General features: G+C 50.9%; 3 protein-coding genes and 2 non-coding genes across 5 annotated transcripts; 2 read left to right on the top strand and 3 right to left on the bottom strand.

Annotated features, from left to right (window-relative positions):
• The first annotated feature begins 102 nt into the window (after positions 1–102).
• On the top strand, positions 103–1,067 carry NCU14081. Its single transcript, XR_897912.1, has one exon. It is a non-coding gene; the product is annotated as a ncrg4 (non-coding RNA).
• Positions 1,068–2,447: 1,380 nt separating this feature from the next.
• NCU09529 (hypothetical protein) lies at positions 2,448–6,785 on the bottom strand. The gene is made up of 2 exons (XM_952961.3): positions 4,726–6,785; positions 2,448–4,667 (listed from the first exon to the last, which is right to left on the bottom strand). The coding sequence occupies exons 1-2, from the start codon at positions 5,642–5,644 to the stop codon at positions 2,986–2,988; spliced, it is 2,601 nt and encodes an 866-aa protein (XP_958054.1). The 5' UTR covers positions 5,645–6,785; the 3' UTR covers positions 2,448–2,985.
• A 1,665-nt stretch (positions 6,786–8,450) lies between these two features.
• NCU14082 lies at positions 8,451–9,088 on the top strand. The gene is made up of 2 exons (XR_897913.1): positions 8,451–8,702; positions 8,791–9,088. It is a non-coding gene; the product is annotated as a ncrg5 (non-coding RNA).
• Positions 9,089–9,111: 23 nt separating this feature from the next.
• NCU09530 (hypothetical protein) lies at positions 9,112–9,515 on the bottom strand. Its single transcript, XM_952962.2, has one exon. The coding sequence runs from the start codon at positions 9,488–9,490 to the stop codon at positions 9,167–9,169; it is 324 nt and encodes a 107-aa protein (XP_958055.2). The 5' UTR covers positions 9,491–9,515; the 3' UTR covers positions 9,112–9,166.
• Positions 9,516–16,724: 7,209 nt separating this feature from the next.
• Positions 16,725–18,149, bottom strand: NCU09532 (L-threo-3-deoxy-hexulosonate aldolase). Its single transcript, XM_952745.2, has one exon. It carries the CDS (start codon positions 17,972–17,974, stop codon positions 16,991–16,993), a length of 984 nt encoding a protein of 327 aa, XP_957838.1. The 5' UTR covers positions 17,975–18,149; the 3' UTR covers positions 16,725–16,990.
• Between the last annotated feature and the right edge of the window lie 68 nt (positions 18,150–18,217).

Consider the following 18,217-nt stretch of genomic DNA (forward strand, 5'->3'; position numbering starts at 1 on the left):
CGTTTCTAATCCTCTTGTATCTTGCTTGCCTTTATTGCCGTCACCAGTTCGTTCATCAACAATCCTTCTCCCAAGGGTGATGATGGCAACTTACCTAACGACTATTTCCTCGGAATTGGACCCTAACTTTCACGGCCATCATAGCCGCGGCTTCTTGTTCTGCTCGCAACTGGTGAGGCGCCAGCGGCCGCGCCAGTCACCACCTCACCATTGTCACCATGATCATTACCCATTGGAGATATGAACAGACTTGTAATCATTGCTAAATAACTAGCTACGCACTTTGCAAGTTTTCCGGTAGGGCAACTTGATTCCCGTCTCATCCCATCCCCAAAACACCCTCCATGGCCCCCGCCACTATCCATTCGACGCAGGCACGCGGGTCATGCCTGAAATTTCATTTCTTTTTTATTCAAATCCAACCCGCCTTCAAATGTCAGCCTTGTACTTCCAAAGACATTCGGTAGTATGCGACCTAACTGTTGACATGTTCATTTCAAGTGCCTCGGTCATCATCACCCTGCTACATGCCGGCCAATGCCCATCAGAGCCCGGAAGAACACTGCGCAGAATGGGAAGCCGTTCGACATACATAGGTGTACTGTAGTGGCCAGCCAATTGTCTTTCATGGTGTTCTAGACGTTTGCCTATACAAGTACCTAGACAGCGACCGAGGTCTTGCTTTTTCTTCCCCAACTCCTCTCTCTTCAAACGCCCAGCCCATAGTTCGCAGCAGAACTCAACATCTTACCCACCTCCCCCTCCTTCTTCAACCCCATCCAACCTCAATGCAACATGGAGATATTCAGAACTTGATGAGGGGGGCCATGCTTGGGATAGTCACCTTCCTGTTAAGTCTAGGCGTAGACTTCGTTAGCCATGAGGTTTAGTCGAAATGAGGGGGTAGTTGGATACATGTCGAGCGGGATGTGGGGAGTGGTAGCGGCGAGGAGGTATACCTCTCAGTACTTATGTACGTACTACTTGGACACACGATTTATGGCAACGAGTTGACAAGGAAACATCTTTGATTAGCATCACCCCCTGCTTCAAAAAGATGCTTTGAGATAGACTGTAAGCTGTGGGCAAGATGCTTTCTGGGCTTAACTCAATCACTCTGTCTGTTATTGCCATTCAATCCCATAATCTACGATGGGTATCCGTCGACGACCACTCGAGAAGGATGGGAGGGGCAATTCGGCTTTAGACGGAACGGATGCGCAAAGGTAGGTATTCACCCGTCTTACACGCTCATATCGACCTCTTTTCCCCTCCTCAAGAATGTCTTGAGCCTCCAACAGAACGTGGAACTATTACTTCTTCGGATTTTGGTTTCCATGTAGTTTCTGTAGTGTAGTATTTTCTTCTTTGCCCCTCTCCTTAGTCTTCCGGGGAATTTCACGACCTACTGCATCTGATGCCGTGAAGGGTCTAGGCTAGGCGCTACCCCGGATTTTGAAGATGTACGTACGTAATAAGGTGAGGAGGACTACCGAATCAATCCAAGATTTCAACTCGAGGTCTTAGAGTTGGGTTACTGTATACACACAGTCAGACCAAGGAACATGTCACGTTTTGACCTATGCCATGCCATACATATGGGTTGAGAATGAGAGTGGCTGCGCAGTCGTCTGTAGCCCGAGAGAAGTCATACCAGACTCTACTTGTAGTGTAGTGTGTTAGGGAGTGTACGATCTTTCTCCTCTGGGCTTCGACTGTCACAGTTGATCGTCGAAAATGGGCATCTATGGCCGACCTTTGAAATTCAAACCAGTGTCATCTCCAACCGAACTTCGTCTTCTGAAAACTTCTTCCATAAACTCATATCTAATTGATGTGCCCCTTTGACCAATTTCTCTTGGATTTGTCGATGCAGTCAGTACTGGACAGCCAATCTGTAACTGACTGACTGCCTTTGCACCACCCTCACCACCATACATAGTATCATTCGTCCACCCACCACCACCTTGCATATTCGCCATTCACACGCACAGTTTCTCAGCCCACGGTTTTTCTAGAACCACGATCGTCTCCTTCCCACGGCATTTTGTCCATCCGCTTTATTGTGTTGTTGTCAGCATCAAGTCCATACTAGTTCCCTATAAGTCATGAGTACCGGCGGCAACGACAGGACTGAAGTCCAGCATTTATTTTGCATACCACACAACCCCCTCCCCCAAAGCACGAGACCCCCAAAATCAAGCACTTTAGAGGCAGGTAGTATTCAGATATGAGATTGGTGCATTGGGCATCTACCTACATAGATTGGTACGTGCCTCTCCCATGTTTTTGTCAATGGACCCAATTAGGTAGCTATCTATATAGCTACAGTGCCATCTTGCGCTCTCTCGGTAACAGCTCTTGATTACCATTCATGCGCGGTGCCCCAAAGCCAAGTAAGGAGCCAAGAGGTACCGACAATGATACCACCGCCGTGGTAACCTTGGCAATGCATGTAGCTTCTACCTTCCAATGTATGTCGGTACCTAGGTAGGTATGTATGGGAGAAACCCCGATATGACGGATAGGAACAGTGAACGAGATGGAAAGGAACTGAACCGAGAGAAGACGCGGCTTTCCGAACCGACGTGCCACCACCATAGATACCTCAGTCCGGATTGATGTGCAGCAGTATGTCTGTTCATTTCTCTCGACGGGCAAGACTAGGTAGATTAGATGCCTCGGTACCTAAGCAGCTTCAATTCTCTTCCTATTCGAAGCTGAATAAAACCACAACCTTCCCCGTATGCTTCCCAACCCGTCATCCTATTCATCCCCGGTCATATATGCATATAGTAGTAGTACATGTAAAGGAAGGCTAATTTTTGTGTGTGCCTAAGCGCCGTGACCAGACCCAAAGCCAAACATGTGATCCGAAAACAGAGAGATCCCGCTCCCAAAAGATGGACAAAACACCAGTAAGTACCTAGTAATAGCAGCAGTAACCAAAGCAACCAACCAACCCCCCTGTCACCTGTTTGAATATCAGAACATGATCCATTCCACATCCACACCAGGTCCCCCAATGCACCTCGACCAGTTGAATGGTCCGCTGCGCATCATGCCCCTCATTTTGGCACCGGGACCATTTTCCTTTACATCCTCTGCCCACAGGCGTTCCAAAACGTCCAAGGCAGCCATGTTGTTCATGTAGCCGCTGCGAGCCATAATATCGCGGCATTTGGACCTGACAATGTTCTGCTGTAACACGTTGACGCATTCGCTTCCAGCCACAAACAGAGGCCAGAGCAGGAACTTCTCCGCACTGCTGCCTGCTTCCAGGCTGGTGGCATAGTAAACAACCTGGCTGACCAGATCCCGGAAGTGACTATGAGAGCTAGGGAGGTTGGGACTGGCCAGGCGTTCCGTGTACAGAAGCGCCGCATACCGGAATGCTTCGCTCAACGAGCCCAGATCGCGCACCTGTGAGCCTGTAGGCGGCGGCGACAACGTTGGCGCCAATGAGGCCACGACCCTCGACGCGTCAAACTCCCAGCTCTGCAGGGCAGTGCGCGCGTCCTTCCACTCGCGCCAGAATGTGCTGCCGTGATCGTCGTATCCCATGGATGTGTGACCTATACCCGTCATTTCGTCGTCCTCCATGGTCGAGCCGAGTCCGCTGCCCTCGAATCTCATCGGCTGGAAGCTTCCGAACAAGTGATGGTGCTCAGACGGGGATGACTTGAAGCCGCCACCACCAAGAGGCGAAGGGGTGCCGCATAGGCTGTTGGCGCGTGCACGCTGGGCGTTGGCCAGAAGGTTTTGTACCGGTCGATGCTGGGAAAGCAAGTTCAAACGACCTAGCTTGACAATCGTCTTGAATAGCTCACGATCACAGCCTACGAGATTTTCCGTACCAGGTGGAAGAAGTTGCGAGTCAGGAAGAAGGCCATAGAAGGATGTGTTGAGCTGAGCTTCCCGATCGTTGACGCTCGCAGTGATAGCATCAAAGTATGTGAATAGCGCCTCCATCCATGCCGAGTCTCTTGATGCAGGATAGGAAGACATTCGACGTAACCCTAGTATCTTCTTAACTCCTGCAAACTGGGTTTGAAACTTGGCGACGCCGGACTCAGCCATCCGGTAGTGGCAAAGTATGAGGATGGTGGCCAGGACTGAATCATGAGTCGACTTCTCCGGGTCATTAAGCTGCTCATTCAGCAGATGAACAGCCAGGTTCCTGTGTTGATACTCCTCGGAGAGGGACTGGTCCTCTGGCTGTGTATCCGAGTAACCGTCGAATGGGCTTGCATCCAATCGCTTTTCTCCAACGTCGCGCATGTGCTGTCCAAGACTCAGCCGTCGCTTAATCCTGAGGTTGCATGCGGCGAGTGCACAGATGGCATGCTGCAAGCTCCTGCTAGTGGTACCGAGCTGCAAGATGTGTTCCCTGAACGGGTTGCTGGGGTTGTCGATAAAGACCATGCGGGGACAAATGGTCTTCTCGTAATAGTCCATGAAGAAAGGCATCTTATGGATGAGATCAGGGCTTACTCGCAGGATCGGGGAGGGTGATTGCGAAGGAAACGAAGTCGGCCACGGTAGCTGATTATGCTCGTGGACACTTTGCGAAAGTGATTCGTCGTCTGCATTGGATGGTGCCCAGAACGGGCCGTGAGATTGGACGCTGGTACTAAATGTCTCCAAGTCGGATGGTGTTCTCGGCACTTGAACGGCGCTGTCGTTAGTATGGATAACATGACCGCCGAAAGTAAAGTGGCTCACCGAAGACATCACATTCTTGCACCATCTTGCGACTCAGCTGGGCTTCTAAGCTGTCCACAGGAGATACTCGCAGAGGGAGACTAGCAGTAGGCTCTGAGGGCGAGTAACCGAGGCTGGGACACGAGGTCGGAGGCCTGTGGGACTCGATCATCACGGCGGATGGATGGGTATGCTGGACAGATGTGCCATGGCCGGGATAGCTATCGTAGACAGCGGTCGGGCTCTGAAGGGGACTGTGGATGTAAGAAACATCGTCTCTCGGGAACGAGTGAGCGATGGGAGACATGTAGTCAGTTTCGCTTATAGAGTCCATGTGGGATGCCATGGAAAGCGACATGCTCCTTCCTGGATATCCAGAGCCGTCGTGAGGAGACATGGGTGAAGTAAACGGGATGTGAGTCCAGCCGGGTGGTGGGGCTTCCGTCACGGGGGACATGTGAGACATATCGAAGTGATGAAAAGGCGGACCAGACAGTGGTGAGTGAAGAGGTGAGTGAAGATCCACAGACGACGGCTGCTCTGTCTCCTCACGTTTAACACGATCCTCTGTTTCCGAGTACTGGCTGACGGATGCGACCGAACTAGTGCGTTGCCTCGTTGTTGGCGACTTCAATGCCGTCACTCCTTTTCCGGGGTTCACGGGTGGTGACTTGGCGATGGGTAGCGATAGGCCTCGAAGCTTGCCTCGACTGGCAACACCGACACCCCAAGTCAACTGGGTCTTGTATCCCGAGCACTCATTTCCAATTTCGAGACATTGCGAACAATACGGTCTCCTCCGGTCGCACTTAACATTTCTCTTGGCGCAGGTAAAGCAGTCGTCGGCAGCTCCGCCAGCGGGCGCCCTTCTCCTACGCTTCCTCGCGGAGGCAGCATCTTTGGCCGTCGCAGCAGGTGGGGCGTTGATGGGGGCAGTCATGGTGGTGACGACTGCGGGCCGTGATGGTTGAGTATGCTGCAGGTATCGAGTCTCAGAGATATCATAAGGAGAAGCTGTCCAAACAGTCGGCAGGTAAGCTTGGCCAAGACACCGGTCAGGACTGTCGAGGACGGAAGTTGAGTGGTATGGATAAATGGGCGTTTAGTGTGGATAGACTTGGCCCATAGCAGGGAGGCGAATAGACCTGGGAAGTGGGAAAGAATAAAAAGGCAGAAGGAAGGGGTGGCGTCCAGCGATGCGATCTCTGGTCGATGGCCAGTCTTTAACTGAAAACCCCAGCGACAGCTACGAAGAGTGAGTGAGAGAGTCCATCTAACGAGGCCGCGGGAGACATCGAGGCTTGTCTTGCATGCAGCATGGCCAGCCAGCAACCAAACAGCAATTCGCCCGCTTGACCAGTCACCTAGCGCACTGCTTAGTCCTTAGTGTAGCCCGCTAGCGTATCCGAACCCCCTTGATATTGATGGGGTAGACGTGTAGTGTACATGTATAGTGTAGTGTACACTACATACACGAAAATACAAAGGGGGCCATCTTTAGCTCGAGGCTTTTCCTTTCGACTCTCGAGTCTCCAGTGTTGCGCCCTCTGTGCCGGGGGCGGAAGAGAGGCCCTGGAGTGGATGCAACGGCCGGTGCATAACAAATGAGAAGACCCGAGAGCACAAGAGCGACAAGGGGTGGTGAGAGTGGAGGAGGGTGTCTTGGTCGCAACACCCTGCAAGTAGCAGCAGGCTCCATTCTGGTTGCTAGGTGGAGATGGTTCTTGAAAGGGTAACCCGCTCGAGACTGCTGCGAATGATGACTAGGTAGCCCTACTAATAGGCAAAACAGCAGCAGAAATGGTGAAATCGCCGAGGCCAGAGCACCGTGTACGCAGCAAAGCGACATGTTAGACCGTGATTTGAGAGAGTACCATTTCGTCAAGAACGAGAGGCATCCCAAGATGGATGTTTGGTTGTGTAGTCGAACAATTGACTGTACGGCGCAGCCTCTCCTCGAGTGACCAAAGTCTCAAGCCTCCCGGGCGACTCGGCACATGGCAATCCCATGTCCGGCTCAGCTTCGGGTCGGTTCGATCACCAACAGCTAGGTGGTTTGCTGTCATTCATCTTCTCTCTTCGAACCAAAGAGCCGAGAGGCGGCCGACTTGGGGATGAACATGTATACGTAGATATGTCTTGCCTCCGGGCAACCAGTTCAGCCACTGACGAACCACTGACGCTTTGTCGGGGATGTTGTCCCTGAGCACTGGGAAGACGGGATGCCTTCTGCGAAGAAAGCAAGCGCTGAAGAGGTATTAGTACTGTAAGGACGCCACAGTCATGCTGCCAGTATCTAATCAGAGGTTGGCTAGTTGGAAGACATCTCGGTGTCGTCTCACAGTACACTATTGGTTGCTCAATGTTGTGGGATCAAGACGAACGCTGGCTCACTGGACATGGATCCCCAGGCCCTGCGAAGCAGGGTATGTAGTGTATTGTCAATGTGCAGGGACCGAAGGGCTTTGATAGGGACCCCTGGGAGTAGCTTTTGGTGCTGTGATTGCAGGAACAGGAATCAGTGATTCAGTGAATTCCCGAATCCGCTTCCCCAGCTTGGCACCAATTTTCGCACACGGCTCGCCAAGTGGTTCTTGGATTTTTCTCCGAGACAATTTAGATGCGTCAGATCTCTCAGCCGTAGTGTAGACGGCGAATGCCCATAGTGGTGGAGAGACTAGGACTCGGGAAGTCGACGAGATCGCGACGGGCTTTCGAGCGTCCGGTTTTTCGGATATGTATCTGGATGACTTCAGGGTGCTGCTTTCTAACCTATGTGTGGGCTGGATGGTGCAATGCCCAGCCCAGATAAACGACGTAGCATCAGCCCATAACAAGCTTCTTTGAGGGGACACTGAGGAAGAGGGCTCACAAGGACCTGGCCTGCCCGCCTGGGAGGGTTCCAGGGCAGTTGACTTGCATTGTCGAATAACGGTTGGCTGGCAGGGTGGTCGAAAGAATGGCGTTGGGATGGTGGGCGAGCACGAACTGTGTGGTTGCGAGGTTGCGACGGACGACAAGCGAGAGGAGCGAAAGGACGGACAGGGGAAAGTTGCTGATAAGCAGTCCATCCATTGGCTTTTTCCTGGCTCCCGCTCATGACGGGATATTGCGCGGGGGGCAGCCTCGGAACCCAATCAGCAAAGACTTTTAACCTCGGCCTTTTTGCGTAGGGCTTGGCGCAATTGCAATTCTGTCAGCGTCTTTCCTCCTCTGCGAGAGTGCAAGACCTCTGCTCTAAGAAGTCTAGAAGGCTTCTTTCAAAAGGTGTTGCAACAATATCGTGTGTTATCTACCATCAGCTCCCGTCAGCCCATGCTCATGGTTAAGAAGCAACACCATGACCTCATCTGTACCTCTTGGACTTGTGGGCACAAGAAGTGTGTGATTGCGCCATGTTAGGAAAAAGAACTCTGGGGGAGTAAATACAAAAAGTAGGTACGTACACACGTAGCGGTGGTACCTGACAAGATCCACATGTGGCCAAGCCAGTGAATAGCATCAAGGCCAGTGACTCGTACATACCCTAGGTAACATTACTCTCTGCTGTCAATTACATATGGCGACCTCCTTCTCTTGCGCGATACTTTAGGACCATGGCGCGGTATGCTCAAGACAAGGTAGTTACACTCGACTGATTGAAGTCTTCATTGATCGCTAATATCCGTCTGATGCAACCGCTATGGAAACGAACCCCCATCTTCCAGCACCACGTCACAAGACCTTTATTTTTCAACTCACGTACGGCACACCTCAGTCCTCTACAGTCAGTGCTCCATTTGGACCGCAATTCGAATCTCCTAGCTGTAATACGATAATGCTATCGACCAGGGAGCTCATATCGACGTCGGCGCAGCCTCGCGGGCCCAACGAAGCAGAGACGTCTCACATTTGATGTCTGAACACGCAAAGACAGTGAATGTAGCACCTATAACAGTCCTCATTTACTGTTCTCACACCGCTTGGCTGTGGTGGTACTTCATGGTGGCTCAAGGACAGTATGATATCCGGTCTTCATCACAGGCATGCAACCTAGATATGCCATCCCGCTCAACCGGTTAGTGAGCTGACTCCACCTACCTCTAGTCAGTGTGGGATCTCGCAAAGCCAGTGAGTGGGGGGGAGTTCGCTATGGTCGCCATACGCCGGGGCCATCTATAGTGTTGCCTGTGTTCAATATATCTGTGAGCCTTTCAATCTCCGTCGCAAGACAATTCTTTGGTTCTGGGGCCAGAGCATTGCAGAGCATGACTGTCTTTTTGGTGTGTACTTCATTCACTGCCGCGACTGCCTCTAGCAGAAGACGGCCAACCCAGCTTCAAGGTACCTACACATGTCGATGGCCTTGCGGATATTGAAGGCCATGAAAGAATACCATTAATCCAAACCGCCTGGCAACTCTGTGTGATCGCCTATATCAGTTCAGACGCAGTACCACACGTCCACCTCACGCGAGGTTAGGTTAGTACTGCATGGCGCCGATCAAGATGTCTTTCACCTCCCCAAACCGGCGTAAGTCCATGCGACTTGTCTCTTTCAACTGCATCCCGGGCATGATAATCCCAGCCTTTTCCTGACTTCCCGCCTTCTGGCGGGCTTCCATGCGGGTGACCTTGGCCGGGCGAGCGAACCAGAACATGTCCCCAATTTTATCGGCCAACCCCGATATCTGTGGTGGTAGTAAGGCCGGATCAACGTGGCAGACTGCTAAAGCGAGCGTGGGTGAGAGATAGTGAAGATGGTGTGTTACGCGGCGGGCAAAAGCAGTAATTGACATCACTAGCATCAGAGACAACCACTCAACACCGCAGAAATTCAAACAGACCTATCGACAGGGACAACAGTGAGACTTATATGGTGGTGTAAGTTGCTGGGTCAGGTTTGTACACAAAAGCTTGGCATTACGTAGCAACGATTGTACGACTTGATACCACACAGGTGTCATCGATGGAAGAAAGGGGGGAAGGAAGGGAAGATAAAATGCCGCCTTATCAATGGACACGATGTGACGTCTGGATGCTTCCTCCAGGGGCAACTCGCCCACATCTTCTTCGCGCAAAAAATACGCGCGCCTTCCACGTCGAAGCGCTGCCCTGGGCCCTACAGTGGAACTCCCGGGAAAGGAAAAAAAAAAAAAAATATTATTCCGCCATCAAACTGAAGGGTTCCATTCGCAGATGCAAAATTGAACCCTTGCACTGCGACTCTTTCAACGTTTCCCCTTTCATGTTCCGCGCAGCGCCCAACCGTTCAACCTCAAGCGGTGGATATCCTTTGCAGGGATACCCCTCTATAATATTTCTCATGGTCAAGCTCGCAAGGTCTGGCCTTTCTCGTGAAAGGTCCTCCGGGAAGAAGATCTCGGCAGTGCCCACGAGGTGTGGTGATCTTTGGAGTCCTTTGTCTCCGAAACCACTTTACACCTCGGGCTAGAAAAAAACACAACTTAGGTTCGGACCGAAATATCTCAGATCACGCGCCGGTGATGTCTAGAGGCTTTAACTTTCCCGTCCGTACCATTGACTCTCCACTCCGTGAGCCCCATGTGAGTGCTGTCTTTCGTTCCAAGTACTGTACCGGGGCCGGTATACATAGCATATAGTGTACACATTACCTCCTGCCCCGGCGGCCCATGGGCCCCGGCGGCTGTGGAGACAGATCTGAGAATGGGATTCAGGTAGATCTATCTGTGGAAACCCAAAATCCAGTTCATCGTTGCACTTCCAGGACAGCAATGACGGCAGGACCCTCTCCTACAAAGATTCTTAAAGAGCCATGTGTTAACAGCCCGGCAGTGAGCAAAGTGGATGACAAAAGACGGCAGACGAGGCATCTCTTTTCAGGGCGGTTTGCGTCCACTTGCGGCCCCCGCCCCCCGCCCCCCTCATCCTTCCCCTCGCTGAACTTGAGATTCTGCTGATGTGCAGGTAATGATGGAGGTGTTCGTTCCTTCCCACCAACTGACGAGACTAAATTGAAAAGCCCGCAGCGCCACAGGGAAGTTTTCACACCTTTACATCATGATAGAGGCAGAAACTTGCTTCATTCGTCGCCCTTCCCGTTTGTTAGCCACAGTCAAGCCTCTGACGACTGTTCTACCTACTTTACACGACACTGCGGCTCGCCTACCAGGCGTTCCTTCAGTTGCGTCTGGAAAAGACCCTGCACGCTTGGCCTCCTTGGCCGTTGGAAGACCCGTAGGTAACGCCCAGCGTACCGTTCAATCCTCAAGCCTTCTTCCTAACTGCCTGGCCGTTGGGCTTGTTCCCTTGAGCTTCGCGACATGAGTTGAGCGGCTGGTCTAGCCTGTCATGGTAAACAGCTCCGTTCTAGGTCTGTTCAAGCGAATACTACGGCACGGCATCGCGTGCTGGCACCATTTGTGAATGTGTGGGGGTCCCTTTCTTTTCTAACTTTTCCGTGAATTTGGTCAAATGGTGGGCCCGAGGGTCTTCCGAGAAAGCCAGAGGTCGTGTATCTGAGAAGACACAACGGTTGAAGCTCTCATGAGATGTGGATAAGCTGTCGCATCCCAAAGCTGGCACAGGTACGCTGAATCATTATTTTGCTATCTCTCGGAAGGTAACTGAAAGAATTATGTTGATGCTTCTTACATGGTAGTTCTTGCGACTGACACCGCCAAAGAGCTATGGCATAGACACCTTATTGTAGGTAGCATGTCGCGTGCTAAACAGCCCGCTAGCGGTAGGTTTGTTGTTCACTGTATCGGTGGAGAACTGAAGCATCCGTGCCTTCCAACGGTCCACCCATGCGCAAAGCTCCCGAATCTTTGCCTTTCTTTTCCTTCACATGCCAAGGTTCCGTCATACACTTGAGCCCTGGTAGGTCGGCGACCCGTAGTTTGCGCCATCACGAATTTGCATAAAGTTATCTCAAAGAAGTAATCAAATCGCCAAGGTCTCTCTTCGTTCTCCATCAACAACGGCCGCCTCCACAGAAGTGGGAATGATGTTCGGTTCACTGCCCGAGCGTCCGAACGACTTCCTCTGCTGACTTCATTGGCTCCTTCACCACCCCATGTTCGTTCAGACCACCGAAAACACGCTATGTAGCAGCACTAACGAGAAGGCGTCAGAAGGAGGTCCACTGAAGTGTGTACATTACCCTATAAGACGATTTGACGTCGAGATGAGAGGCACATGGGAGAATGCAACAAACTGAGGGCAAAATCAGCAAAAAGTCTTGAAGGTGAGCTGAGATGTATGACTACGTAGAGGATAGTCGAACACCCACTTCAACCTCAGCGGACCCGGTACCTGGCCGCTAGAACGTGAAAGGAAGCATCTCCCTTCAATTTTCAAATGCCGTCACGCTGTCCACAAGATGATAGTGTACACTACATGGCGCCCTCGCTGTCCGCTAGTGTACTATCACCGTTCATCACCACCTCACACTGGCCCTGCCGATCCTTGTCCACAACGAGTCTAGCCTGCTGAGACCAGAATCGCACCTAAAACTCGTGGGCGCCGGTGGACGACAATGATGCGGGGAAGTTGTGCCCATCCTGTTTTTTCATCTTTTCTTTTTTCCCTCTGCGTGATTTCAACACCAGAACAGCACTCCTCCGTTCGACATCTACTGTGTAAAGACCGCGTGCAATTGGCTTGAAATGACCGCGTGATCTCTTTGCCCACAAGTTCTTGCCAGTTATTCATCTTCAACGCTCCTTTTCGCATGCCACTGCAGTCATCCTCTTACACGACATGAGGGTAATGGTTTTTTTTTTTTTTTTTTTTTTTTTTTTTTTTGTTAATCGTCCATGTCAGCCGTTTGTTAATTTCTCTGTGGGTTGGTCGAACCGTCTTTTCCGTCGATGGCCACGTACTTGAAAAATGCGATGCTTCATTCCTCCACGCGCATCATTAGGGTTTGACCTTTCTATACCAGCTGCCTCTGCGTGGGCGAAGCTCTTTCCAAAGTTCTGAGATATCAAAAAGTCCCAGATGGGGCAGGTCACAAACCGCTAGCCTAATCTGGAATTTATCTGGTTTCTGATTGGTGGATGAGATGGTATCCAGTACTTAAATACATCTGACAAGTCTCGCAGGCCCGCGGCATTGTTTCGCTATAACTCCACCTCGCCCCCGTCGTCGGTACCCCAACCTCAATTTCACTTTCAGGCTTCTCCCCCACTTTCCGTTCCGAAGACTCCCGCCCTCCGTCGTCCAGATAGGCCTGTGGCTTGGCTGTCGGCCATTTCTCGGAGCGTTCCTTTACTTGGCTCACTGATGTGGCTGTGGCTCGGAATGCCCGTGGTCGTGAGTCTGCCCGATTTTTACCTTCCTAGTAGTGTAGGTAGTGGCCTAGTGGTTCACCTTTAGCTAGCGCTTGGATCCTTAAATTTCGACCAAAAACAAACACCATAGCAGATGGAGAGATTATCTCCAACCAGGCGAGTCCTCCTCTGATACAGCATCCGAAACGACGCCGTAAGCATATTGGTCATGAAGTTGGCACTATCGCGCGGCACAAAACATGCCCTTGTCACTATAATATCACCGCACAACTGATGACAATCTTCTGTGTACCATGTTATCTTTTTAAGATTTCAGATATCGAATGCAAAGCCAACCATTTTGGTTTCCGAAGGGGCGCCAATCCACACTCGACTAGTGTAGTGTAATATCATCAGCTGGACTTCGGAGCCCGCCGTATCCAGATTGAATAAGTCTCGGCCACCCATTGGCTTGTTCCCACTTCGATGGAACGTTGTAATCCTGGACAGCAGCACGCGAGCCTTGCTCGAGCCTTGCTGATTCGCGCAGCCAAGGGCCCTGTCGACGGGATTCCAGTTCTTCACACCTCAAATGCCTGGGCAACCAGATACTTCCTAGACCATGCGCTCCGCTCTCCTCATTGTAACCTAGTGTGTATAGTCTCCCCGGAATCGCATCTTCTCACCTTGTCACCGAGGCTGTTCCCGCCTCGGCATTTGACTCTGCTCGAAGCGAGCAGCGACATCGGCCTGGGCAACCGGGATGTCATGATATTCTTTTGAAACTCTTTTTTTCTACTTTTTTCGTTTTTTTTTTTTTTGTTTCTCGTGCCGTACCTAGCTGCTTTCCGACATCCGATTATTTCATCATTGCTGGCGAAGTGGACTCTTTGAAGACCTGGTGCTCTCCATAGATCATCTACAGTACGGCTGAGATCACGGGGGGGCTAAAACGGCACGGGCGGGTACTGATGCCACCATCTTTTTTCCTCCACAGCTGTGTCATTAGCTTTGCAATGCTTGCAGAAAGGGCGCTTCCGGGTCATGATCGACAAAGACAACTACGCGAACGAGATACTGCATAGTACACTCGTCCGAGTTGCTATCCTCACTTTCACTTGCAAAGTTACGTTGTCAGCAACATCGCCTTGGTACCAACCACTGGAAATACATACACAGTACAAGCTGACGGGGTTCCGGGGACAACCTTCACTGAGGGGGAGGCACAGCTCTCTCCGCTCCCGAAGGATCGCCACTCTTCAACCTCGGAGTTGGCTTTCTCACTCTGTTCGAGGTTCGAGGCCATCTCTCTGGCCTCTCTCCTTGACCAGTAGTTCTGGAACTTCGAACAACTGCGGGCAACTGCCTTGTGTATTTCCATCTTCAGAATCCACAGCTGATCGTCTCAGCTCAGTGCTACGTATCATGATTCAATACAAGCGCCCTGTGTTGCACATATAATAGTACGGGTGTGAGCTGTAGATGCGAGGAGTGCCTGGCGCTCAGCGGCAAGGTGGCGGCCTCAGGCGAACCTGATACCTTGGGGTCTGATTTGCTGCCTAGGCGATTCGTCTGTTGTTGACCAAGGGCCCCTTTTCTTTGGACATCTTGAGTATTTGTAATGTCAAGTATCGAACTTCAAACTCTGAGGCTGAGCTCGGGCGGGAAGTACTCCATGTGTAACAAACCGTGTCATGATGGCCAAGCTCTTGAGTGGGCATTTCTTACTGGTCTGAGGTCTCTGTTCATTCGTGCCATCGAGTACCTATTATTTAGCGGTCCTTGCTTTAAGGTTCTCTGAAGACTCAAACAAGTACAACACCCCATCCTTTCGCGAGATACAGTTAAAAAGGGTTTATCCTAGCATCTTCATTTGTCGATTACAGATCAAATCGAACAGTCAACCGGAGCACGCTCTGGCTCCAATTTGACCTTGAATTCCCAACCCGCGAGGCTGGGAACTCGCTCGCTGTACCCAGACTCTGCCCCATAAGTGTTTTCCAACACCACTGAACGAGCATATGTCAAAGAAGGACCTTGATAGGAGTAGCTTGAAGTACTATGATATAGGATGGGGTCTGTTTTTGGTGAGCTTAGGGTTTACATACGTCCCGCTAGGAGTTTCGTTGCCAGTATACATCTGGATGCCTTCCGAGAAACTATGGGTTAAAATCGACGATGGGCAAAAAAAGACAGAGATTTGCGATAACATTGCTGATGATTCAGCCAGCTGATCTTCATGCAAGTCACTGAAAGATTGAAGCTGAACAAGTTGATTGACCTGGGAATGAAATAGGGGTTTGAAATCGAGATTGTCGTGCCTTTTCGGCCCTCGAACATAGCCCTAAATACCCGTTTTGACGGGTGTCAACTTACCTGTAGCGATGCCGACAGTATATGTGAGTGGCGGGTGGAGGTGAGTCATGAAGTTCTCGTTAAAATGAATTGTAATAAAGATGAGTACTTGCCATATGCGTACCTCTGCTCATCGCTTATTTTCCCGTCATCTCATGAATTCTGACCAAGTTGTCATTACAAGTTTTGACGGGTGTAAGTGAAGTACTGGTACTTACCACGCGCATACTACAGTACTCATTCACGGAAGCCACAAACTATGACAAGAAGTTGGACCGGAACAGAGCCGACTGCAGGATCTAGGCCGTCAGGTCGTACCTTCAAATTGGCGGCTGGAGGGTATGTAAGAAGGAGCCATAGAGAGCAAGTTGGAAAGAGCGAAAAATCGAAAAAGTTCCTTCTCTCTATAAATGACACACAATTGTATGTACATTGGAAGGAGCGAAATATCTTCTTGTTGCACATCTCCGTTCCAAACATTGAACCTCCTCTGCGAGGTTTCTCTTTCGCAGTTCTCTTCAGTTCCCAGGTTTCCAACTTTCAAACATGAAGCCACCACCTCATTCCGTTCTACGCTCCAAAGGTCACCTGCAGCCTTCGTCATCTCTGCCGTATTGATTTATTTATCTAGAAGTAGTCAGGTAGCGGATAGGATCATGACGGCAAGTAAGGAACAAGAGAAGACCGACCCCCCCCCCCCCCCCCCCCCCCAGGTGTCTCTGAACAGCCTGAAACGCTGAGGACGATGGCCTTGCATGGGCACCTATACACATCTCACATGCTCCTGGGAGTTGAGGACAGAATCGATGTTCGATACAAAATATGAGAGGTACGGTGAGCGGGTGACTGGGCAAGGTTTGGTTAAATACTTCCACATCAAGTTCATATGCTTGGTAGTTTTCGGTGGGTAAGGGCGCAACTTCTATGCGTCCAGCATTTCAGATAGTGATGCATGACAACGGGACCAAGATCCATAGGATCCAATAAGGCAGTCTGTCTGCTCATGTGTCGTCAAAATACTTTTCGGAATCCTGGCTGAGTCCTGAAGACAGTGGGTCTATATCAAGGGAGACCGAAGAAAGGAAAGTAGTGGATGGAACAAAAAGGAGGTTGATTGAATCGTCAACTGCACTTCCAGTTATACATGGCAATCAAGCTCCGTAGAGAACAGAACATTAACTCACTGGAACTTTTCCATCGAGAAGCCTGGAGCTGACACCTCTCTTCTTTCTCTGTCTCTCTTTCTCTCTTTTTTTATTTCTTTTTTGTTTTATAATTCTTTCTTTAGATGTTATATATATACTTAGGCGTGGGATGGCCCATGGTCTGGAAAGACCGACAAGTATCGAGCTCAAAAAGTGTAGCGTAGGAAGACCCTCAACGAAAGTGGAAGGCAAACAATAGCGACCGTTGACTGCCAAGCTAGATAGGCTGCGTTGTGAATAAAGGACATTGTGCTCTCTCTCGAAACTTGATGAGAGTTGTTTGTAAGTCGGCCGTTTTGTGTATTATTACATGCGTGATTGTGCATACAGCAATTGTCCCTCTTAATCCTTTCCGCCATTGACTATGACACGAATGCATTAGTTAGATCATTGAGACGTAAAAACCCTGCTGCCTTTTAGTTTTGAAGCCCTCCTCTTCCAAGGCCGCTCAGTGCCATCGTCTTCTGTCTTCCATCCACCCACCTCTCGGCTATAGAGAGTTCTCAATATCCATCACCTCCTTGATTCCCTCCTCAATGGTGGCCACCCGGGCCTTTTCCAGCCTCTTGAGCGGTCGCCTCGGGTACCCGCCATATCCAAAGTAGCTCTGAATAGCCTGCTTGGTGCCGGCAATGGCAGCCTTCGTCAAGTACCAGTCGCCCTTTGCAAGAGTCTTCTGAAGCGCAATTGCTTCATCAATCTTGCCCTCCACATACAAGTTCCACACCTTGACGCACACCTTGGGCATCACGTTGGCTCCTCCGGCAATGATACCGCTGCCGCCGCTGGCCAAGGTCTGGACAGTGAAGTCGCACATTCCACCGAATGCCATGTAGCCAGATCCCTCGGCCCAGGGAGTCTTGGCATTAGTTGCCTGGGCCACTCGTGTGAGCTTGCCGGTGTTTCCGCAGGTGAACTTGGTGCCCACAATGTTGGGATGCGCGGCGAGCTTGATCAGCAGATCTGAGTCCATGTCGATACCAGCAACAGCCCCGGGATAGTTATACAGAATGAGCGGCAGAGGGCTCTCGTCAGCCACGGCGATGAAGTAGTCGTGAATTGCTTGCTCGTCCATGAGGAAACGGAAGTATGAGGGAGGGAGGAGTAGCACGTAATCGCCGCCAGCTTCCTGGGCGATTCTGCACAACTCGATTGTTCCTCTAACACTGCCCTCCGTTGCGCCAACAATAATGGGGGTGTCCCTGAAACCAGCCTCATCCAACGCTTCCCTGGTGGCGCGGGTTACCGTTGCCTTTTCCTCTCGTGTACAGTGGATAGCCTCTCCATTGGAGCCCATAGTTACCAGACCAGCAAGTCCATCCTTGACCAAACGTGCGGCATGTTTCTTGATGGTGGGAATGTCGAGGTCTTCGGTCTCAGCATCGAAGAAGGTCATGGTTGGGGCGTAGATGCCGCATGGAAGAGGTCTTCCCGGGGCCTGCTGGCCGTTCGTGGCACCACTGGACACAGTCATGATGGATGTGTATATGGGCAAAATGATATGTGCTAACTCAGGTGGTTGAAGCTTGAGGCTTTGAACAGGCGTGATGCACGGAAGTAGCGGCAGAGGAATCAGAAAAAAAGGAGGCAATGGGCAGAAGGAGTAGGCGTAAGCAAGTGAGGGAACGCCGTTTACTTATCTGAGAAAGAAAGGTTCACGGTAACATACAGTCCAGCATTGCCCGACTCGGTACCCCAACTGTGGGGTGTCATGGCG

Source organism: Neurospora crassa, linkage group V, assembly GCF_000182925.2.
Source record: "Neurospora crassa OR74A linkage group V, whole genome shotgun sequence".
Taxonomy (NCBI): domain Eukaryota; kingdom Fungi; phylum Ascomycota; class Sordariomycetes; order Sordariales; family Sordariaceae; genus Neurospora; species Neurospora crassa.